The 24,675-nt window shown below is 40.9% G+C and overlaps 1 protein-coding gene across 1 annotated transcript in view; it reads right to left on the bottom strand.

Moving 5' to 3' along the window:
• The window catches only part of LOC131130100 (cadherin-2-like), a 56,932-nt gene extending 33,899 nt beyond the window's left edge, over nt 1-23,033 (bottom strand). Inside the window, exons 1-2 of the mRNA XM_058074250.1 lie at nt 22,872-23,033; nt 20,400-20,517 (exon numbers count right to left, since the gene is read on the bottom strand). Of these exons, the coding sequence (XP_057930233.1) occupies nt 20,400-20,517; nt 22,872-22,916 (163 nt within the window). The 5' untranslated portion in view covers nt 22,917-23,033. The remainder of the gene's footprint in view (nt 1-20,399; nt 20,518-22,871) is intronic.
• Between the last annotated feature and the right edge of the window lie 1,642 nt (nt 23,034-24,675).

Genomic DNA, 24,675 nt, shown 5'->3' with positions numbered 1-24,675 from the left:
CGTTAGTTTGAGACCTTTATTAAGTTTTAAGACCTTTATTATAGAAGAAGCCAATTTCAATACCTGACTTGACGCCTGAGCATGAAATGACCAAAATTGCCTCATATCGTTTGGTCAACACCGCAAGTGTAAAGTGTACTATTTCAATAACCTGTCTTTTTTATTGCATGTAAACGTAATGGCGTAGTGGCATTATAGTGATACTCGAGTTTTCGACATAATTCACACTAAAAGTACACAACACCTCTTATGATGTATCATGGATAAACTATAACAGCAAATAGGAAGTCAGCCAGTTGTTTAATTAGGAATATTAGCACTTGTATTGATTATGTGGTGCTATATATGGATGGCATGGGATATATTGGAGGCAGGCTGCCTAGGAACCTTTACACTGCGTCATATCACATCCTGGCCAGCATCAACAGGATGTTTCATTAGAAGCTTATTTGATCACACTGCGCCATGCTGCGGTGCATCACAGCAAATTGACAAAGGAGAATCGCTGACTTGCTCCGAGATATAAATCTACTTTATGAGTGAGATATAAATCTGATCACACACATACACACAGACGGAAGGAGTGTTTGACGGCCAGCGTGCACACATACAAACACACACGGAAGTGGTTTAAGGAAAGCCTGGTCTTCAACAGAGCTGCCATCTGTTATTGCAACAGTCCAGGACACACAATCAATATTTGTAGCGCCGAGCTGCGACAACTGCTGATAGCCTCGGCCCGCTCTTGTGGCCAAATGAGATTTACTTCATTACGCTTCTTTATTTAATTGTGCCAGCGCCTGTACGGAACCGCAAAATAGCCCGCGGGGAAATCAGACCGGCGCTCGGATTTTGTGCTCGCAAAGTGCGCTTTCATTTCATTTTTAATAGAGCAATTCCACTTATAATGATACAATGGAAGACGCGCATTTATTGTGAAAGCATATAACTTGACTGCTCGGCCCTCCCAGCCCACGCAGCAGCTATTTAAGATGACAATAATTAGCTTTCGGCTTTTCGCTCACTCCCAAGGGGGCGATGTTGAGTCAGATAGAGGTGAAAGAAACCCCGGAGGGTCAGTTTAACCTGGACGTCTTTGCAGATACCTACTATGATGCTGGGCTACTATGTTATGCTGAAGTCTACAAAAGAAGTACATTTCAGACTTTTCATCAGGGAAAAAGTGCAATAGGATGTCACTTTAGTTCCACAGAAAAGAGAAAAGCCATACAGTGTAACCTGCTTACATCGGTCTTGCTTATGTCCCCAACCTTGTTCCTGTTGTTACTGTAAAGAGGTGGCGGGCGGTGCGTTTAGTACCCCACGCCTTCAACATATTTTTAACCTGAGGCACAATATCATAAAAAAAGAGCAGGGCTCGACAATAACGTTGTACCGATGGCCCGGGGCAAGTTAAAACAAAATTCGGGCAAGTAAATCCAATCATTAATATTCCCGTCGGGCAAGTGCACTTTAGCATGCCGTACTGCCAAGAGTTTTTTTTTTAAAGCGGTTCTTGTTGGCTGTTGGTAAAACACGGACTGTGTAATTCCGGTGGTAATTTGCAAATCAATCCTTGCAAATCTTGAAATGGACCAATCAGAATCGTTTTAGACAATCCGTGTTTTACCCACACCCGTTCTTGTTCGCGATCAACCAATCAGCGATCGTTTTACTAGGAAAACATCTGTCATGGCGTCCCTGCCAACATGGTCTAATTCGTCAACAACTTCTGAAGGAAAACACCAAAAAGTGATGAACCAGTGCCTCCTAAACAAGTATTTTATTAGCGGCAGCAAATCAAATGATGGCACAGGTGAGTGAATCACATTGCTGTGACAATTTGAAGTGGTCACAATGAAACACCACCCATTAGATCCAATACCAAGTGCTGATTTTGCACAAGCTACAAAACCTAGCGGTTTCATTTCTCTGTGTATTTTTCTCACCTTTGCTTCACAAATTATTGTTTGACCATTGAGCATTTTTTCTGGATTAAAAACACTTTACTAGTACACAAATGTGTCAAATGTTTCATTGTGGTGCACAACTTCTAAATATCACTGCTTACTACGACTACCATGTGTAAGGTAGCATGGCTTGCCATGTTAACATACATCTACACTATTTTTCAGACATTCCTCCAAATACAATGCATCAGTACTATTATCTGATGAATTATCAGCATATATTGATATATGATATCATTATGGCAGTCTTTTCATTTTACATGGGGCAAGTTCGGGCAAGTAGTTCTCACCTTAAGGATTCCCCATGGGCAAGTCATTTTTGTTTTTAACGTAGAGCCCTGAAGAGATTTTAAAAACTCGTCTTTCACGGTTGCTTGAGTTAAGTACTGGCAACATTTCCACAGACTCGGAGGAACACCGACAACCGATTACAATGTTAGTCCTCTTATCGTCAAATACATAGTCACCGAAATTACTGCTAGTATCATCGTGCATCAGTAACTCATTCTGACTGGTGATTGGCGGCGACAGTGCAAAACATGGCGCTCAGCCCAATGCATTGAGGGTACCGAATGACTCGGTGATAAAAAGGTTAAGACAACTCCAAACCTCTACACTACAACATGACCTGGAGCAGTTCAGAATGATCTACTAACTTGAGAAAAAAAAAACTTTGCAATAAAATACATTCACTCACTTACTGAACGTCAACATCCATGGTCGACACATTTCTATAAAAGTGTGTGTTGTATTTTTGTTAACTTCACTGTTATCACTAAGCAGCATATGAAAACAAAGTAATCCAAATCAAATATGCACAAATTGTTTTTGTTATGATCTCCAAGCGAGAAGACCTCCCACCTCCCAGTTTAGCCGTCTTTAATGATTTTAATGTTTCAGTTGAAGGTTGTCTCCAGGGAAGTGTGATTTATTTCGCATATTTTTCTGTCCAATCATTTCCATTCAAAGTGAGAAATAATAATAAGGGAGTTGGGTGAGTGAGTTAGAGTGAAGTCAGTGTGTCAAGTCAGTTGACTGAACGTGAGCAAATAACCTCCAATGATCCCAGCTCACTTCCCTTATCAGTGCGGAATGATGTTTAGTAAAGCCCTGATCAATCCTGCTATTGATCAGAGCTTCTTATCACACCACATGCACATGCATGTGCAGCATCAGATTTTCAGCATTCCTTAGAGGAATGTTCAAGATCATCCAAAATTGGCAATACAGACATGGCCGACAATACTGGCATGCCAAAGATGCCATAAATTATAAAGGAGATAGGTTAATTGGCGACTCCAAATTGTCCATCGGTATGAATGTGAGTGTGAATGGTTGTTTGTCTATATGTGCCCTGTGATTGGCTGGCCACCAGTCCAGAGTGTACCCCGCCTCTCGCCTGAAGACAGCTGGGATAGGCTCCAGCATCCCCCGCAACCCTTGTGAGGATAAGCAGTAGAAAATGAATAGTATTGTATTGAGTACCCACGTATACATGGACCTAAATATTCTAATTGCATTCGGTTTATTTGCTGAAATGGAAAGAATGTAACCTTTGAAAACACCTCATTCCGAAAGAAAGGTGCCAATCTGAATGAACATATAATCAGATTCCTTTCTCCAATCCGATTGAGGTATCTTGTACCCGCTCAAATGGAAAGTTGTCAGGGTGCGTTCTTCTTCGTGTTTTTCTTCTTCAGCTTTCGGTGTGCATTAACGTCATCTGTGGAACTGAATCTAAACCCTTCTATACTTTATTCACAAGTGCGGTTTTTCTTCAAAAAGAAAATATATATCGATATAAAACATGTCCTGAGTTAAATTGTAAAATATTAGCAGGATTGAACTTTATCTTGTTTGTCTATATGTGCCCTGTGATTGGCTGGCGATCAGTCCAGGGTGTACCCCGCCTCTCCCAGACAGCTGGGATAAGCTCCAGCACCCCCCCCCCCCCCCCAGGAACCCTCGTGAGGAAAAAGCGGTAGAAAATGAATGAATGAACTTTATCTTTTCCTGTTTAAATTTATATGATGTAAAACGCAGCTCGAGACGTTCTTCAGTTTTAAAAATGGAGGCAAGCGATTGGCACTGGACTGCTGTGGAAAGTTTGTTTTTGATCCAAACCTAAATTTCAAGACTGGATGAACCAAAAACTCGCAATACAGAGTTATTTCAACAAGTGAAGCCGGGGAAGCCGGTATTTATACGTTATTGATTATACGTAGCTGCACATGTGGACAAGAGATTGGAATATTCCTATCCATGTGTACCATTGTTTTTGGAAAAGTCATTCGGAAAGAGAAAAAACTCCTCATGTAAACGTAAATAAATGATAGCCTGATTTGGTTGAATTCTATTCATTCCATTGGCATCTTTGGTATGCCGAAATTTTTTGGGCCATGAAAGTATCCTTGAACAGTCAGGAAAAACAATGACAACTATTGGTTTAATTTTACGATAATAAAATATGCATTCGCAACCCTGCAATTTTGCAGATTTTATAACCCGCAAAGCAACCTGAGAAGCCTACACACACATGTGCGTCTATTTCCATGCCCGCATAGCCTGTGTGGCACAGTTCCACATGTTCATTGTTATTTTTGGTTGCACCGTGAGTGAGTAAGGTGTTTGTTTTGTGTTTTCTTTTCTTTTGACAAAATCTAAACTTTTCTTGGCTTCTTCTTCCAAAAGACCTCAACACATTATTCTTCAATAAAATGTATTTCATTCATGTGTCATTTCTACAACAATTGACATTTCTGGAACGTCTAGGCCTCCCACAACAAGCGATTTCCCGGAGGCATCCATCTTGGATTTCTGTCTGTGACGCCCATCTTGGAGTTCTGACTTCTGAGGTAAATTACATCTGTGCTTCAGCGAGCACAGGACTAATAGCAATCATCACCTGCCACACACACCCACATACACACACACACACACACACACTGCTGCTGCTGCTGGGTGTTAAATGAAGCCATTCACACTTCTTCTTCTTGCTCCTCTACTCTCCTTTAAAAAAAAAGCACCACTTGAATTTAGACGGTGCCTTAGACAAAGAGCGCCAATCTGCCCACTAAAAACGAATAAAATAAACCTTTCATCTGCCTCGGGAACATTTAGTGTCGCTCTCCCCGAGGACGCCGCTTCGGGGAAATCTTTTGCGGGAGAAATGAGTCCGTTATCTGATCCCAAAGCGGCTGCGTTTTCATCCACTGAGCATGAACGACCCCGCAGTAAACGACATAAATCTAGTTGGTGGAGGAAATCGATGGCAGAGCTGGAGGGGACGAGCAGCCCGGGAACACACACACACACAAACAAAAAGATAAAGCAGGTTTTTGTGCACCTGAGGCTGCTTGAGAAATCTGACCTGGAGTCAGTTCTCTTAACAAATGCCACAATTTCCCTTGACAAACATTAAAAAAAAAACTTTTTAACACGTCATCTTCCACTAAAGATTCTCTGATGTAATGAACTATTAAAAAACATGCATGTGACTCATTTTTGATGTTAGCTCTGTTAGTTATACAGGCGGTCCTTGGGTTACAAACGAGTTCTGTTCCTGAACACATAAGTCACTCGAGTTTTACACCAAACACATGAATGACATAAAATACTGTCGTAAAAACACAAAATACAAGAATTAAATGAAACAGTAAAAAAAAAGAGAGAACAAAAGAAATCACTACACTGCTTAGTTAGTGTTATTTTCATAGGAGGAGATCCTTTAACATGCTCAAGGATACTGTGGCAACCTGGCAATTATCTGTTTCCAAAATTCTGTCTTCCAAATTGCAATTTTTTTCCTTTGAAAATTATTTTACCACATTTACAATTTTTTTATTCTGTTTTTTATACACTTATTTCACCACTATAGTGACAGTGAATAAAATGTATGTTAATTAAATGCAATTCCAATTGCATTACTAATTAATTTTAATGTCACCATTATTTTGTTTACACAATTAGTGTAATAGTGCTCTTATTTTACAGTATGTTTTGCGTGTTGAGAATAGACCATTAAGACAAGCTCATCCTCATTTCACTCAGAACCTGCATGACATCAGTGGGCATTACAAAACGCTGGTTCGCATTAACAAGGGACCACCGCACGTTATAAACACACTCATACAGCCTGAATCACAAATGTATCAACGTATCATATCTGTCATCATATCTATTTTATCACGTGTAATGCTGAAGTAAGGTAAATCAATCGCTTCCTGTCATTCTCCAGGAGAGAGGCGTTTTGAATGTTTTTGCCAACTTTTGTTGGTGTTTAATTTAGTTACAAAAAATATATATATTTAATGTTAAAAAAAATTACAATTTTTAAAAGCCACCATTTCAACATTTAGTTTAGTTTAGTTTCTGGCAAGATTGAGCGGTCTGCTGGGAAAATGAATTTCAGTCACATGATGAGATTCCTTATTCATTTGTTTATTTTTTTCCTGTCCAGCCATTGGAGCAGATAGTATTATGAAACAGATTTGCTCTGTCAGGGAAAATTGTAAGATACTCTTTCTCTGTTATATAGATTTTTATTAGACTTTGATGTTTTGTTATTATGCAAATTTGGAGTGGCCGGACACTCTTGCTTGAGCAGGAAGGGACGGCAAAGAAGAGAAAAGAAACGAGAGGGGGGAGTGTGGAGGCAAGGCGTGACAATACAGAGGGAAACAAGAACAACAGCAACAACAACAATTGCAACGACAATAACAAACAGCACTATATCAGCAAATGTCTATGACGGCTATAAAGACCATAATGGAGAGGACAAAATAGCATGTTATGCTAATAACACAGCTACAGTGATAGTACTGTAGTGCAATAGTAGTAATGATGATATTAACCAGGATAGTGAACACAATGGCAATAACTGGAATGCATACAATTATAATAGCTATGATCTTATTGCCAACATCACCACCACCACAATAACACCAACAACATGATAACATTATGGATATGTCAGTGAGTTATGTGGGGAGATACTTACTGTATGTGCTGTGAGTGTGTATATGTATGCGTGTACAGGTGTGTATGTGTGCATGTCTGCATGTATACGGTATATACATGAAAGGAGAGGGACTGGCTCCCACCACCCAGCAAGCGCCGCCCCACACAGCCAGACAGAGCCCCCACCGGCTCCAGCCACTCCCCAAAACGCTGTAAAACGGCGTATTTTCTCATTTGACCTTCGATAAACAATGGCAATTCACAATTCACTATTTCTTTTCAGTCTCTCTATATCTCTGTTGCTACCTGCTGGTGATACTCTTGTCACTCTGTCGGGTGAAAAATGAATATCGAGTGATATTTTCAAAGGGGAACAAAGGAGGGAGAGGAAATTTGTGAGAGAAAATGTGAAATCTGAGACAATAATGTCGAGCAAGAAGAGATGGCAACTTCTAGCGTTAGCTCAAGTGTTACCGACAGTGCTAGCAAAGTTTAGAAGTTTAAATCACACTGGATCAAACACTTCTTTTGGCTGGAGTTTGAGAACAACCCTGTGTTCTGTAAATATTAAAGGGCAGACAGGAAGTAAAAAAGACAACCAAAAAAGACAACCACTCCAAGTGGCGCATCAACTGCAGAGACAGCTGTCTCTGTCATAAGAGACATGGAACTTGGAACACCAAAACAAACCAGCTTCGAAGGTGACTGTTGCCCTGGATAGGCAGGTGATAGGTTCCAAGGTGGTGATGAGAAGGCAGCTGAAGATCAAAATGAACATGGCCTACTTTTACATATGCCACAATAACATTACATTGGTTTGGTTTAGAAATTCACCATAGTTACAAAGTGCGGTATTAAGGGTGTATCAATGCATGGATTTAGATTCCTACAATTTAACTATATCGATGTGTGTTTAGCAAGTTTTTCATTCTGGATGCCGTATAATCGATCTAACATTATTTAAAAAGGTAATCAATCGACTGAATCGATACTAGAAAATAAAGCATCGGATTTAAGCACCGTGGGTTGTATATGTTTTTGATAGCACTTCAATGATAATGACTCTATAAAGACGATAAACACATTCATTTCATGTCTGTGACATCGTCGTCTTCCGGGGTACGTGGTGGTCATGGAAGTTGACATGGACCTGCGGAATAAAGTTGATTGGCTTTTTCTTGTTTAACTTGTCCGTCTTCATTTGAATCTCCTTTTAAGTGACGTTGTTGTGGACAGTCTTGATGGTAGTTTACGGTCCAGTAGCATTGACGCAGAAAACGTCACCATCTAGGTCAAAACGCCCATGTACGTTCTTTCAAATGGCTGCTCTGATCAGGAGGATTATCAACACAAAAGAAAAAGCCCCTGCTTCCATCGGCCCCGTACAGGTGAGAATGTTTTAATTGAAGATACAACACTACATTCATTCTGAGGAATTTGCATAATGTCCCTCACCTTTGGATGCAAGTGCAAGTTTGGATTGCATTGTTTCAAGTACATAATTCATCATGCCAAGCACCCTATGTTTTGTACTGCATTTTTAACTAACTTTTTTGTACTCATTGATAATTTATTCTTAAGTATGCCCGCATTATTAATAATTTATACCTGAATCCTTTACAAAAAACAATGGGAATCTAGGAAACCAGCAATGTCCATTATTCTGGTATTTGTTTGACATTAATAGTGGTTGAATATTTGGCTAAAAAGTTACAAAATTGATATAAATTACTTTGTTTCACTTGAAAAGACCCAATATCGTTCTTGAATCGTATCAGCAACCACGGATTGAATTGTTTATTAAAATGAAGCATTAAACCCCTACACAATATTATTATTCATAGTACCAAATATTCATATGCCCTGTTCTTCTTCTGTAGTCTGATTAGGGGCTATTAGTTAAGTAATTGCATGTGATGTGACGTCAGTCATGTATGTGTACCTTAATACATGTGTGTACAGTATGTAGTATACCAGGCTATGTATAATACATAGATATATGTGCATCAACCGTTTAAACGTTGGGTTAGGTTCATCCTGAAACTCCCTCCAAAAGCCCAATATCCCTAACCTTCTGTGAGTAGTGTCTGATTTGAACTGGCAAAACGGATGATAACATACTGCATACCACCTGCATACCTTGCCTCTTCTTCTTCTTTGAGCATTCATGTTATTAAAATACATTTTATATACATACATTCCTGCTTTCTGCTGACTCTGCCTTGTTTCTTACAAGACGTTTGAGATCTTTGAGCAGATTTCAGGTGAATGAATGTAGTCCAACACAAAGACAGCGCTGACACCACTAAACGTAATGCAGATGGCTTCATATACTTTACACCACCTGTAATCCTGATGTGTCACATTTGTGCTGCAATGCATGCTAATAAACATAACTTTGGCCAAACCAGCATGACCTACTTTGCCATGCTCAGCCGCCCAAGTGTCGCCTTCTACACGTCGTCCAAGCAAACGTGTGTTGCGTTTAAGTCTTTACAGTCATCGCAGGTGTTTTCATGAGCCGATGGAATCAGTGCAACGCATGTTTTGCAACAACCCCGCTTTCTGTTGACAGCCATAATCTATAATCCATCCTAATCCATAGTAGTAGTTTTTAGAAGCTTTACCAAATCAAATCAGCAATTGTTGAGCAAACATTTGATAAAATCTGCACTGAGCTTGCCAGCCAAAGCTCACACGCTCACAAGCGACTAAACTCAATCTCCATACAAGAACCTTTTGTTGTCACAGAAGGAAAAATAAAGAGCTTGCAGCATGTTTCTTGTTGTTTGACAGAAAGAAAGTAAATTCAAGGCAACCTGCCCACCATGTCAGTGGAAAGTTCTAGCATTCTATGCGACTACAGAACCTCAAAGATCTCAAAACCGTTGTCATCAGGGAGCAGACTGGACAAGAGTTATATCCAATCTTTCATTTTAAACTGAAACTATTAGTTTTAGCTAAACGTGACAGCACTACAACTCCCAAAGAACAAACAAAAAATAACTAGCACAGGCAGTCTATGCATGAAAACTACTGGTGTACTAAGTAATAGATGTGTAACAGATTGATCAAGGAAATATCAGCAGTTGGTGAGTTATCAAGGAAGACGTCAAAACATCTTTTAGTGACACCAGCAACAACTTGCTGAAGACAGGAGTGAAGGTATAGAAGACCTCATGAACAAAAGTACAAAGGCTACACCAGAAGATTCAAACCGCTCATGAGCAAAAGGAATAGGAAGGCCAGGCTGGAACATACCAAAAAGTAGGGTCTTTCTCTTGGACATCTGTTGCTTGGTACACCAGTGGTTTCGTTCTTCAAGACATTCCAAATGTTTGTGGTGCCTAGAACCATTCATTCATTCATTTTCTACCGCTTATCCTCACGAGGGGGCTGGAGCCTATCCCAGCTTTTTTCAGGCAAGAGGTGGGGTACGCCCCGGACTGGTCGCCAGCCAATCACAGGGCACATATAGACAAACAACCATTCACACTCACATTCATACCTATGGGCAATTTGGAGTCGCCAATTAACCTAGCATGTTTTTAGAAAGTGGGAAGAAACCGGGGTCCCCGAAGAAGTCTAAACAGGCAAACGTATCCGACCCAATCTGAAACTGAGTGTAGACTAGTTATGGGCCCGTTAGCAGTTCATGGTATCAAAATTTTGATACGATATGAGAGACAGTGGAGGTCCAGCACAGCCACAATGTGGAACATCCAGTGTTATTCTTTGCAGTTAGAACTGGGCTTTGATGTGTTGAAACCACAGGCATGTGCTGTGTTGCTGTACGTCGGGCATTGACAACATAGCCGTTGTTAGCTGCTTCGTTAGCAATGAGCGGTGTTGCAAGTGGACATGTTACTCACGTCAAGGAGACAGGAGTGGATGATAAGTGGTATAAAGCGTTTATTCTCCACTGAACAACAAGCAGCAATCACTTGACAATGCCTCAGTTGCTAACAGCACTCCAGGAAATGGAAGTTTGGGGAAACTAAATAATAAAAGTAACCATCTTGAGTCACTAGATTGCATTTTGATTTGTTTGTTTCACTTCTTTGTAAAATTTGTATGACACTTAGGAACGACCAGCGTCCCAGAAAGGATTGCATTGTTTTTCAGCGTTAAACTTGACTGCTTTGGCACGGACTCAGGCGAGAAATCAACAAGCGTGGCGTCATGCTTCAATTACCAGCGTGCAGAATTCCAAATGACCTCATATAAGACTGCGCCAACTGTATCTGATATTTTGTACAGTCTACGCATGGGACCCACACAACATCGAACCCCGCACTCACCCACCCACCCACCCACAGACACGCAGACGTACACACACACACACACTTGCAGCCGTTAGTTAGATGTGAGGTCAGGCGTGTAGACATCATTCATTTAACAGCAAATGGCTGAGAGACAGAGACTGAGCGGGCGATGGGAGGGAGGCAGAGGAAGACAAATGGGCGGACAGGATTTAGTGGAACATGAACAAGAGTGGCTGGGAGAGCACCTACGGGAGTACACACACACACACACACACACACACACACACACACACACACACACACACATTCCAGTCTGAATTGTAGCAAGGGGTTTTGCCTGCTCGATGTATGATTCTAATGAGAAGCAGGCCTCCTCCCCCACACACTGTATACAGTAGATAAACACAGACAGAGTGAGGGGTTGGTGAGTGTTTTTCAATGCGCTTTTATGTGTGTTTGCATGAAGAGAAGCAGAAAAGAGTGACTTTCCTCACTGTCAGCAAAATGTTGGTACACAAGAATTTAACAATGAAATAAGTACTATGTGGCCATTTGTGGCTAGCTTGGAATTACAACATTCTCCATGTCTGATTTATGCCTGGATTATGGTCTTGCATCAAGGCGCCAGCATACTTTCTCAAACGAACACTTCTGTTTAGGCCTGTCATGATAATGTCAATTAACCGCATGCTAAACAAAAATGAACTTGATGATTTTGCCCGCCTCAATATATTGACATATGAATGCATGTTTATGTCCCTCCTCTCTTTCTACCAAACAGGCTAGATGACAAGAGGGTTCACACTGTGCGTCTGTCTCAACACCTGGACATGTTGGCTCTATAGTGGAGGGAACGCAGTGAGTGAACCCTCCTGTCAGTCATTCAGTCTCTCGATTGCAGTAGGTGGAGGCGGGGCCGCTACACACAGAGCATCAGCACAGAGTGAGCATCAAAAGTGATGATTTCTAAGCCGAATGCCACAGCCCAAGTGTTGAAATATGTTGGTTTTAAATAGAATGAACAAGTTAGCCCACGAGCCACAGCGTGGCATTAGTTCAAAAGTAGTGGCAACGAACAAGGGGAATACGACCACATTTTCCCAACTGTATGGGGATTGTTCAGTGTTTATCGTGATTTTGTGCCAGGATTCAGTGGTCTGCGGAGTAAATCCTTCCACAAACAAATATTCCTTCTCCTCATGATGAAAGCATTTCATTCATCTTATGTATCCGCAACGGCAGACAGTCATCAACTGAGTTTACAATCATTTATACCGGTACAAGTCATTTTCCTATCATTGGAAGAATCTATACGGGGATATAAATATATATCGCCCAACCTGTCACCCATCTATTATGTCATCAGCAGTTGTTTCTCAAAAATGTTAACACGAAACACATTTTTGTAGTTTTGCAAATATAAGCAAGTTTGATGTTCATTTATCACTTCTATCCATCATTTTAATGTACTATATACATTTCAAATTGTTTTCCCTATATCAAACTATAATCATACAACTATAAAAATGTGTTTTGTGTTAACATTTTTTTGCTTTTTGGAACAGTTCACTTGGATTTACAGTATTCATGATGGTAAAAATTGGTTTGGTTAGCATCCGTCGAGTTGGACCTTCTGGAACAAATTAATGTCACTTACTAAAGTTCAAAATAACCACAGCAAATAAGCTAAATGGTTAATTAGAGTTGTGGTCACGTTAACCCTGTGGGAAACAGTGCCCCTAGTGCTTGGACAGAGAACATGAGACACAAAGACAGTGTAGAAGTAGAAAGCATAGAGACGACGCGGAAGCATAATCCAGGCTTTGCCAGTCAAAGGAAAGTTTTTCCTTTCCTCCCTGTAGCATAGAGATGATTTACAGATCTGTGTGAATGGGGATTGCAACTTTTCTAAAAAGCAATCAAACATTTTCGGCTGGATCATTTCGGTAAAAAGCCCCAAGTATCACCCTGCTTTGTTTACACCTTTAGGAGAAACAATGTCTGACAAGAGTGTAGCGATGAAAATGCTAAGTGTTGAAATGCTCTATGCCGAGTCGCTAACAAGCCCCAGAGAGGAGAAACAATGTCAGAATCACCAAAAGACACATTCACATACAAATTCAATGAAGTGTGGCAAGGAGTGGGTGGGTTGGGGATGATAGCACTCTCATTTGGTATCCCAGCCCTCTCTTCCCATGCAGCTGGGAGGATAGCAGGATAGCTGGTGATGTATGACACTGGAAGAAAGGAGGACGACCCCCCCCCCCTTCCCGCACACCCCGCATGAAGCAAGAAGTGAGGAACTAAAAAGGAAAAACGAAAGAAAGGGGGAGGATGTGCTTAATGTGTGCTGGCTCATATGGGAGGGGTTTTCCAGGGCAGTGAGTGTTTGTGTGTGTGTGTGTGTGTGTGTGTGTGTGTGTGTGTGTGTGTGCGTGTGTGTGAGCATATCGCTGACGCTGCCTTAATAGGAAGGATGGATGGGAAAAACGTGAAGGTCAGAGCAGTCAGGCCTGTTGCGCACCACAGGAAGTACAGAATAGCAGCTGACCTCGGCTTGGCACACACACACACACACACACACACACACGCACACACACACTTACCGTCCTCGCTGACTAACATGTTGGCCTGGCAGCTGTATCAACTCTCTCCTCCCACGCTTGTTTTTGTTTTCTCACATAGTGAAACCCAAACCTGACTCAGTTCCCTGAAACTGTTGACTGTTCCTCATTTACACTTGGCTTCCAAAAACACTTTAGCAAGGCCAACACTGACAGGAGGGCCGGGACCACAAGCACGCAGAGCATTCATTGAATATTTTCCTGGACTTCTCCTCGCAGCAATAAAAAAGAAATCACAAAGAAATCACCACACTTCATTCTTAACGTTTTGAGTCTGTTTATTTAAAAAGGGAATTGCACTTTTTTGGGGGGGATTTTGCCCTTCATTCACAAATTTCCCTTTTCTGTACATTATGACACAAGAAAACAGGTTAATATGAGCTAGCTAACAATGGACATCATTGGGATACACCTATTTCATCTATGAAGTCCTGTAAAAAATAAAAACACTAACAACGTTGCATCGTTTAATATACATGCTATGATCATGTAATAACACGCACACTGATGATAACATGTAGTTCATATTAACAGTATTATTAATATGCTCCCCCCCGTTTTTGCTTTCTCTTTGACTTTCTTCTTAAATTACAAAAAGAAAGTATGTAAAATCATCACATTATTAGAAAAATATGAGGAAAAATATTGTCATTTGGGTAGCAAGTTGACAAGTACATTTTTTTAAAGCCTTTTAAAAATAAAAATAAAGTTGTAATTTTTCTGAATATTAGGTTGCGGAGAAAATGTATAATGTTACAAGAATAATGTCAAAATATTATGGAATAAGGTCACATTTATGAGAATAAAGTCCTAATTAGAGGAAGAAAATAAACTGCAGAAATGGAAAAACACCCAGAATAAAGTCAATATATTAAGAGGAAAAAATAAAAATTTCCAGAATATACTATGTGTAATAGTATGAGGAAAAAATATGGCCTAGTGGGATTTTAGTAACAAAGTGGAAATATTACAGTTAAAAAATGTGGGTTTTATTATGAGAAACAAGTAAAGCAAGATATAGTTATGCTTCGGGGAATATTTGGTTGTTGGAAAATCTAAATATTTTGGAAATAAAGTCATAATAGTAGTCATAAGAGTACATTAACAAAGTATACTGAAACTATGATGTGCTTTTTTTATATACCTATATCACAAAGCCGAGATGCAATTTTTTCTTGAAATATAAATAACTTAACTAACTAGCATATATTACAAAATATCAGGATGTGGCCCTTGCTGGGAAAAATTTGGACATGTCTGGCCTAGGGCCTACCTGATTAGTCATTTAATCGAAACAAGAAGCTCCATATTAATCGACTCATAAAATAATGGTCAGTTGCAGCCTTTGAATGAACATGGAGTAATCTCGCTGTTGAGTGGAGAGTTATGTGCTGAGTAGTCCACTTGTTCCTCTCCAGGAATAAACACCCGGTTTACGAGGAACAAAGACGCTGTTTTCACTTGCAAAGAAAGTCCAACGCAAGCATTTTAAACAAATGACTATCAAATTATCTTCACTTCCTGTTTCCTTCTTCTGTCTCTCGCTATCAGTCACCTCTGACCTCCTTTTCCATCAAGCCCAGCCCAGCCCGCCCTACCCCCCGCAGCCTGTCTGTTCCTAACGAGGCCCCTAACCTCCATCCTCTCATTAATAACACAGTGTTGCGCTGCTCCAATTAAATAATTAACAGCGCCTGAAGCCATCTGATTGAAACAAGGCGTGTCAGGGTCCCCGAATGATCCCCAAATATCTAAAAGGGCTCACGGTGCTGCTAAGGCACCAATGCTGACAAGGAATAACTCAAATCTGAACGGATCTAACTTGCCAAACAATGGCAAAAGTGGCTTTCGCTAGTATACCATTAAAAAATAAACCCTGACTCTCGGACTGTCTGACTGCTGTCAACATTAGCGCTTGTCGACAAACAAAACTAGCCATTCCTTGCCATTTACTTGTGACTTTGGCCCGATATATACTAGAGAATGAGCAATAATGAAGAATTTTTCAGTCGTTTTTAGCTGTTCATGCACAAATGTGTCTTCTGGTGGCTAATCTAAAAAATATATACATATATGAATTGGGCGCATTTTGTTAGTTGCCATGAAGGAATCTTATTTTGCACTGAACAGGAAGTCACCTTGTGCTTGAGTTAATTCTACGTAACAAGACAGTAAAGTATGCAGCTGTTGTCATACATCAACATAGAAATGGGTGTCAATGCTGACTGAAGCTTATTAGGAATCAAATCAACTTTATTTGTATAGCACAAAGTGCTTTACGGAATTAAAAACAATTACCACAATTAAAAGGAAAAACAATTACTCGGAAAGCCCCTCCCTCCCACCCTCCATACTAGACACACACACACACACAATCGCACTCAGTAGAGAGACATGGCATGGCACTGAGGATCAGGAAGAAGTGGACAATGACTTTAAGCCAGGGGTGAGCAAACTACGGCCCGGGGGCCACATGCGGCCCACCAAGCGTTTGAATCCGGCCCGCCAGTTGCTTCCAAAGTATTTAAATCTTTAACATGCAGGCTGACACACAAATTAACCTAGCCACTACACTGCCTGGGCAGTAAAAAAAAGAAGGGATGTTGCTTATGCTAGCATAACATAAAAAGGATAAGCTAATGTCATTTTAAACAGCATGACTATGACAACTTAACCTGGCTTATGCCATAGGGACTGACTGAAAAGATCTAATGTGGTTAATGCTAACCCAGGAGCTACTTACACAGTTGACAATGCAAAATGATGCGTATAAGGGCAGGCCGACGATAAGGCAGCATTTGTTACACGGGATAAATACAACATCTCACCATTGTAATGTTTCATCAAAGCGTGTCGTAAACATGGCCACCGCTGAAACACTATTTTTTGTCTGGTCTTGCTGCTCCGTCAGCTCCAGCCACGGTCGCCTTGTTCCACTTCACAGAGTCCATCCAAGCACAGTCAAGCGCACAAACATGTGATAGTGCGAACACACACACACACACACACAGTTTTTGCTGCTTCTCGTCTTGTTTCATGCTTTCCTTTTCAAAAAGGAGAAAAATCCCTTTTTGACCTTTCGTGCTGGGTGCTTCACACTTGCACTCCTCAAATACAGAGCAAGGAGACGTTTTCACAGTCCACAGGTTACAGTCAATTTGCTTCTTCCTTCCAAAATCACTTGTCCAAGCAAAAACGACCCGTGCTGATGGGCTAATTGACAGAGTGACATATTGATCAGCCAGTGAGGACAGCCTTCAATAAAATAAGGTGGCGGCGGAGACTTGTCCTTGCTGCTTTTCAAGCAAAGCCATCTTGTTTTTGTGCCGTCGACTGTTGCAGAGGTAATGGGTGGAAAATGCACATTATCCCTTTAGTGCAGGAGGGCACAATAACATGTGTGCACAGAGGCTTTTATAACAGCACTGGGCGCTGCAAAAACTGCAGAAAAAAATAATTATGAGGGATAAGAGCTCAGATTTGAAGGAGAACCAATGTACTGGGTGATTTTTGGTGACAAGATATATAGCGGTTCATGTTTCTAAAAACACACATATCAAGCGGTTCCTCTTGGGTATAAGTGTCGGACCCGGCCAAAATAAGCCTGTTTGGAAAGTCCCCGATATTCCACACGTGTCACACTGAAGCCAGACGTCACTAAAGCATCAAACAGAAACTCTACTTTCAAGCTGAAAATCCCAAACAGCCTCAAACTCAACAGTCTGCTTACTTTCACAGCACATCATCCATTCAAGTGTGAAGGGATATGAGACAAAAAAGGAAAAATAAATGAAATGAAATTGATATTTTAGAGGGTGGACTACACTGGATAGAAGGGGTGTCACGAGATGTCATGTCACAAGTTCTCGTGAGAAACATGACAAGAACACGAACAGTCTTGGTATAATTTTGCCAGCCTCGATATATTGCCATGTGAATGAATGCCTGTCTGTTTTCGTCTCTTGCCTCCAAACATGCAGAACGAGAGTTCACTCTGCGCAGTGGTTCAGTATTTAGACGCTTTAGAGAACAACGGCCAACAGAATGAGACCTCTTGTCAAGTCATACAGTCGCTTTGTTTCTGTGGGGGAGGCGGGGCAAGCTAGGATACTGATACAGCAAGAGTGGAGCCTTGTGACGAACAGTGCAAGGTAACGCAGAAATTAGGAGGTAAAAAATGCTTGCAAAGCATAATGCCACAACCCCCGTGTGGAAATATTAATAAGCAAGGTGAGCCCATCTTTGTGTTGAGAACGTCTGTAAGGCAGGCTGGGTGCAAGGATAAACGCGCTTCTCGTCTTTTTTTCACTCAGAACCTGCATTAAAGCGGTAAAACACATCATTTAAAGCGGTAAAACACAACATGGTGGAAATATACTCATCCGGCCCAAGTCGCACACTCACCACTGCACTAGCACGCTAAACTAAGCTACTCCACTAGCTTCCAGTCATGCTCCATAAGACGAGTTTCCGCCAACTTTTGTTTATGTTTACTTCATCAGCTTTGCTTTTTTCCATTTTAATGATCACTTATACCGATATTTTATAAGCCATTCTCTTACCATTGAAAGAATTTATACAGAGAAACTGGCATGAAAAAATGATCACCCAGAGTGGTCTATGCTGTATGATGTGAGATGAAATGATGATTCTCGATAGCTTGTAATTCTTCAAAGCACACAGTTCAGCGACCAGACGAACCTCAATTCACTTTACACCACTCTTTATTAGAGCTAAAGGTCATGACCCAAAGGTCATACAATTTTGAGTTCAACCAAAATACACCTTGGAAAAATATAATTTTATATATATATTTTTTTTGTGATGCCACCACAGTGAGAGGAAACATGTGATGATAACCGCAGAGCGGAAAACTGAACTTGGAAGAAGAATGGAATGTACGATTCATGTGACGAGACTCACCTCCCAGGTTTAACATGCGAAAGTATGTCATTGGTTTAGTTTTGCTGTATTGTTGTTAACTTTATTAATTATTTTGCTTCAAATTAATTCACAAGAAAGACACAGAACAGACTGCGGTATTTTGTCGAGATTCTACCATATAATGTTTTTTTTTTTTGGCATCATACAGCAGATCCTTGCTTTCTGCAGGGGCTCTGTACTCGGACCACCAGCATTTTTCACAACTACGATGCATTCAAAGACCACCAAACAAAGTGCAAAATGTCAAAACTCAGAACATTATCAATGAAACATAATGACATTTTACCTGTATGATCATGTATCATGGGCACAAATGCTAAATCTCAAATCCGTGGAAATCCCCTGTATGTATTTTTTTGTCAAAATGGTCGTTTTTCAAATCTACAACAGCCTCTTTCGGCAGCAAAGTAGTCGCGTTGCTGGCTGATGCCAAGCAAAGAAATCTTTAAAATGCTGATGCTGCAAAGAGTAAAAAGCTAACACCAAATAGACGTACAGTATCATGAGCGTGACTCGTTTCTGGATGTTAGAGAAAAGTCCACACCCTTCCCTCCACGTAAACTCCTCGTCTTGCATTTTTACCATAATCTGTCATCCGGCAAACATCACTACTGCTTTCATTCATGGAGGCAACAACATTAGCAAAATGTAAATATTTTCCTACACGGCTGGAAGTCCTTAAATCTTAAACCTAAGCTCCCGCCACTGCGTGTAAGCTGCACTTTTTTTTAAAAATAAATCCTGTTGCTGAGTTGAGTCCAAATATGTGCATGTGATTAAGAGTGTGTGCACGGATGCGTGATTAAGTGCACGGGCCATCAAAATCCCCACAAAGTTGACAATCCAAGCCCAGACTGGCATCCTCTCCACAAACACGCTGTGATTGATTCGTTTATTGATCAGGCGGCCGCTGACACCCTGAGCACCGCCTGCAGACTCAGGATCCCCATCAATCGACTGTCTGACACGCACACACTCAAATATATTCATGTGTACTGTCCTTCTCCAACCACACCATCACCGTCACACATAGCAGCGATATGAGCATGATAACCGCCATGAGAATGCAGTGGAAGGTATCCATGAAATAATGCACTTTAGAGTTCTTTCACATAAAAAGCGAGTTGTTGATGTTATTTGACATTTGACTAAGAAGAGCAATACTTGTTTTCATGTTTCCAGAAGTCTTGCTTTTTGGTATAGCGCAAAAAGTCACTACACTGATCCCTCCTGCCACATATTCTTATTCTCTGGCAGACCAGCGTTGTTATGTCTTTATGACTGAGCAAGTGCCAAATGTATTAGTGTATGGGAAACACTGTATACAGAAAGTTTGGAGTTTTAAATCAAACAATACCTCTCACACTACAAATATTATAATACAGGATATTTTGTGCACTTTTACTTCCAAAAACAGTGAACTGGAGCATGTTTACTGTCCCAGACAGACAGTGTGAGCTGAGTGGGTGGGACTAATCCTGCTCCACTCTCAGTCTTTGCAAAGGTCGCCCCCCCCTTCAATCTCCATTATGGTTCAAATATCAGCAGGACTCTTAAACAACCCCCAACCAACAGCAGGGGATTATTACTGCTCTAAGTCTTTCACTGTGTGTATGTGTGTGTGTACCCACACTGACCATTGAAGACGGCCTGTCCCTTTGTCAGCTCATGCTGCGTCTCCATGACGTATTCCTCCTGCGAGAAGCCCCTCACGCATGGCGGCCCGCCCTCGCTGTTGCCGCCCAGGACCACCACCTGCAAGCACAAGACGTTCAGAGGGATGTTTGGAAGATCAAACTCCAGCTGCTTGCTGGAAATAGTTTTTAACCAGCTATAATGTCAATTTAGTCAATCAAGGTGTGAAATGCACATCCCATGGTGGTGCGGAGGAGACAACACCCCAGCTAACTACATTTTCTAGACAACATAGATTGATTTTTAGTCCGAACAGTGAGCTGGCGTATGTGCAAAGCTGTGTGTGTGTGGTCACTTTAAGGGGCCAGCGAAAGACTGCACACTGTACAAAGCTTTAAGAAATACACTGTGAGTGGATGTTTGAGACATGCGGTGATCTGTAACAAACCTTTGAGAGTCTGTGTTGGGTATTTCCCTCAATCTAGAAGCAAGTGAGTGACTTTGTGTCAACGTTCCATTAGTTTCTGTTCTCTAGAAGATTGAAAAAGGCTTCTTTTCAATGGGATCCCACTCTCTAACAAAACACGTAGCAATAAAACATAACCTCCCGGACAGAGGTAACATGTGTGATTGTGCAGTGAACACCCAGTTAAGCAACCAGTTTTGTTCTGGGAGAGTGTTATTAATAGCAATTAGTCGCCATAACGAGCAGCACACAATCAGGTCAATTAAATGGGATGATAATTAACATGCAGACTTTTCTGTCTCCTGTTGTTTCAACATGGAACCCCCCCCCCCATCCTTTCAAACATTACTGCATATTCCCACTCCTGAGGAAAGCATCTGTTGTAGCTTGTTAGCGTGCTAATGGGGATGGGGGAGGTGATTAACGCAGGAGGGCCACAGTGATTTGCTTCCACTTAACCCAAAAACTTTAAAACCCTTCACATCAGCACAGTCGAAGGGGTGGGGGGCGGGATTTAGCGTCGACGGATTAAATCTCATTTCCTATTAGCGCATGGAGGAAGTCACGGTCTGATGTCATCACCGATGGACCACCAAGCACAAGAAGAACCTGCTTTGGTTGCTCTGTGGTCAAGCTAAGCTAAAATTTAAGCTAACGAGCCTCATCTTGACACAAATGGCCTTACATAGTATCACAAAGTATTCCAGTACACAAAGCGTAAGGTGAGGGACTAACTCAGGTTGTTAGTCACAATTAAATAGGAGAGAAGAAGGCGCGACTGTCCGTACTCTACAAAGTACACATATTGAAGTGCATTGACGGAAGTATCAGGACTAGGCAGGTAATGTCGCCAACGGTAACTGTCCATTAACATTGCAGACTGTTCAGGAGCCAAATAATTATACACGTCAATCAAATTATTATATTTTTTAAAAGAGAAACAATAAAGAAGCAGAAAAAGACAAGAAAACTACTTCAAAATGTATTTCTTTGACCACACAACCAAGCTAACGCTAGCTAGCTACAGCAGCTGTCAAACAGTAGTTAGCGTGACCAAGCTAATCTATAATCTAGTTTATTACTTTAAAAAGTCTAGTCTTTTACACAAACTTTGAGAGAAAAACTGAAGAATACGGGGGCCACTTTTTAAAATTAATTTAAGATGCTAAAGCTAATCTAATGTAGGTTAATATTTGCGAACAAAACAACCACATCTTAGCTCTGTGTTATAGCTGACAAAGGAAATTAAAGTTATACATCTAATTATTTCACTGTATTTCTAGAACATGCAAAAAACAGAGCTGCGGGCACAAAATGACCCCCGGGCCGCACTTTGCACTCCCCTGGTCGATGGTTAACTTTGGCTGGGAATTTCATCAACATCGTGGGTCCCAAAAAACACAGTTAACTAGCAAGCACCGGTAAGCTAGCGCAGGCAATATCTTAACGGATGCTAAAAATGACACTAAAAGCCACACTAATTAATGCAGCTGACCTTTGACACAATTGGACACAGTGCTGTGCTTGCTATTTATTTGTTAAAAAAAAAACGCAAACTTGGCGTCCAGGTCCGTTAACTGTTTACTGGCTGTGGTGGGACACATTCACTGTCCATTCATGTCCACTAACACTGACTATTGGCTTGGATAAAAGCAACAGATACATACAGTACATTTACATTTACACGCACAGTCAGCAGAGACAGCTAGATGATATGCTTGACTGTCGTGAATTGTGCTTTATGAATGGAAGTAAGAAAGATGGAGAATATTGCTTCAGTCTTCCACCCTTGCAGACAACCAATGCATTTATGGGATGAAGAAGAATGGCAGCATTAGCAGGCCACACAAGAATCATGGTACAAAAAAAGCGAGCATTCCTTGAATAAAAGCCAACCGAGGAGAGCAGGGACAGGTGCAGAAGCCGAACCACAGACTGCATCCTACGCAGCCTCAAGTCGTCTGCAGGCGGGCTCCATGACGGCAAAGATCGTTGAGTGAACGTTTACCTGCAGACGAGCCGCCATCAGCGTCCAAATCCACAAACGATGCATGATGTCCACCTCTTGGAAGCCTCCTTGCAGCCTCGACGACCCGCTGAAGAAGTCCGACAGCCCCCCAACCAGCCCGCCTCTGAGAGTCTGATGCTCCGCCACCTCAGCCGAGATCCAGCCCCCCCACACTGCCGCCTCCTACCAGACATAAGTGTACCTCCGCGTCGCCCCCTAGCGGAGACCACACACAGTGCATGGACTCTACCATGTACTTTGATACAATCCACAGGATTATTGGCATTGAAGAGATTTTAAATATGGAGATTTAAATGCAAACCATTATATTTGGTTTATAAAAACATGCACTTTTTCACAATATAGTTTTGGTCGTACACAATAATACAAAACAGATCTATTTAAAATGCTCATATTACACATGGAGAGCCTGCACAGCCAGTCTGCATGTGTGCATGTATTGTGTAAAAAAATCAATAGCTGTAAATCAAAGTTCAAGAGCAGAGGTGGATGGAGTAGCAAAAGTTGCTCTTGCACTTTTCATCACAGAGTTTTTGTCTTCTCCCATCCGCAGAAGGTCAAAGTGTTGTTTTCTTGGAAACTTGAAACAAAACTGAAACAAAACCTCAGGAAAGTGCGAGGGGATGCTGAGAGATATTGTCGCTGGGCTGAAAAACAAGAGCGTGAGAAATAGTTGATACATCACAGCTTATCATAGCAGTTCCCAGGCAACATGGAGAATGTATAGGCACACCTAGTTGTGTTGATCCTTTAATGAGACCTTCACAGCTCAGTGCTTGAAATCATTATGTTGCTCTGAGCTATCAGCTGAGTGATTTTTAATAATAACAAACATATACAGCACCTCTATAAATAGACATACTTGGGGGCAAATTAAGGATTCATTAATGAATGTGCTTTGCCGGGAGGGCTCTTTGCAAAGAGTGGAAAGTCAAACGCCCCTCAGGCTGTTTAGTTGAGAATTCAAACAACATTTTAAAGCAATCATATGCCGCTAGAGTTCAAACCGGCGTCATTGCATGACATCATGCTCGCTCTCTCAAGTGAGCATCAATAGTGATGCTAATGGTTTAGTTGATTTCAACCTTACATACAAGATTACATGGCAGTACATCATATGTTTACATTTGCATTAGGATATGCATAATACATTTTAAATAACATGTTTAAAATATTCTAATTGTAATAATTTTAATTCATATATTTTTGAAAAATAAATATATTTAAAATACTGTATATACAACACATTTACAGTAAAATATTATATTTAAATAAATATATTTTTGAAAAACTGTGATCATCCAAAAAATGTTTCCAAAAATACATACATTTACATACATACGTACATTTATTTCATATTTTTTTCCCAAAATTAATGAAATCAAAAGCATTCAGAATACTCTACTCACCCATTCAAAGACAACAGCTGGGTATGTGTATCTATGTATCATCATCATCAAACAAATTGCAGTATTTTCATAGTTTATAATGATAGTACTTATAGTGAAGTAAGTCTAGGTGAATAAAGACGATAAAAACATCTACATACAAACAAAGTCTTTGATAAAATGAGCCCCCAATATAATACATATACAGTATGAAGTATAGTTATTGACCACACCACCAGTCAGAAGAAGGTGAAGTGCTGGGAATGAGGTCCTTACCCATGTGAAACCCCTCTGGGTCTTGTTCACGAGTGAGGGAAGGTTGGAGCGTGACGTCGATGGACTCTATAAGACAGTGCATGCTTCTCAATTATTTTCTGCCCTCTATCTAGTCCAGA

The sequence above is a fragment of the Doryrhamphus excisus genome, chromosome 5 (genome assembly GCF_030265055.1).
Source record: "Doryrhamphus excisus isolate RoL2022-K1 chromosome 5, RoL_Dexc_1.0, whole genome shotgun sequence".
Classification (NCBI taxonomy): Eukaryota; Metazoa; Chordata; class Actinopteri; order Syngnathiformes; family Syngnathidae; genus Doryrhamphus; species Doryrhamphus excisus.
This window is presented reverse-complemented; position numbering and strand designations above follow the sequence as displayed.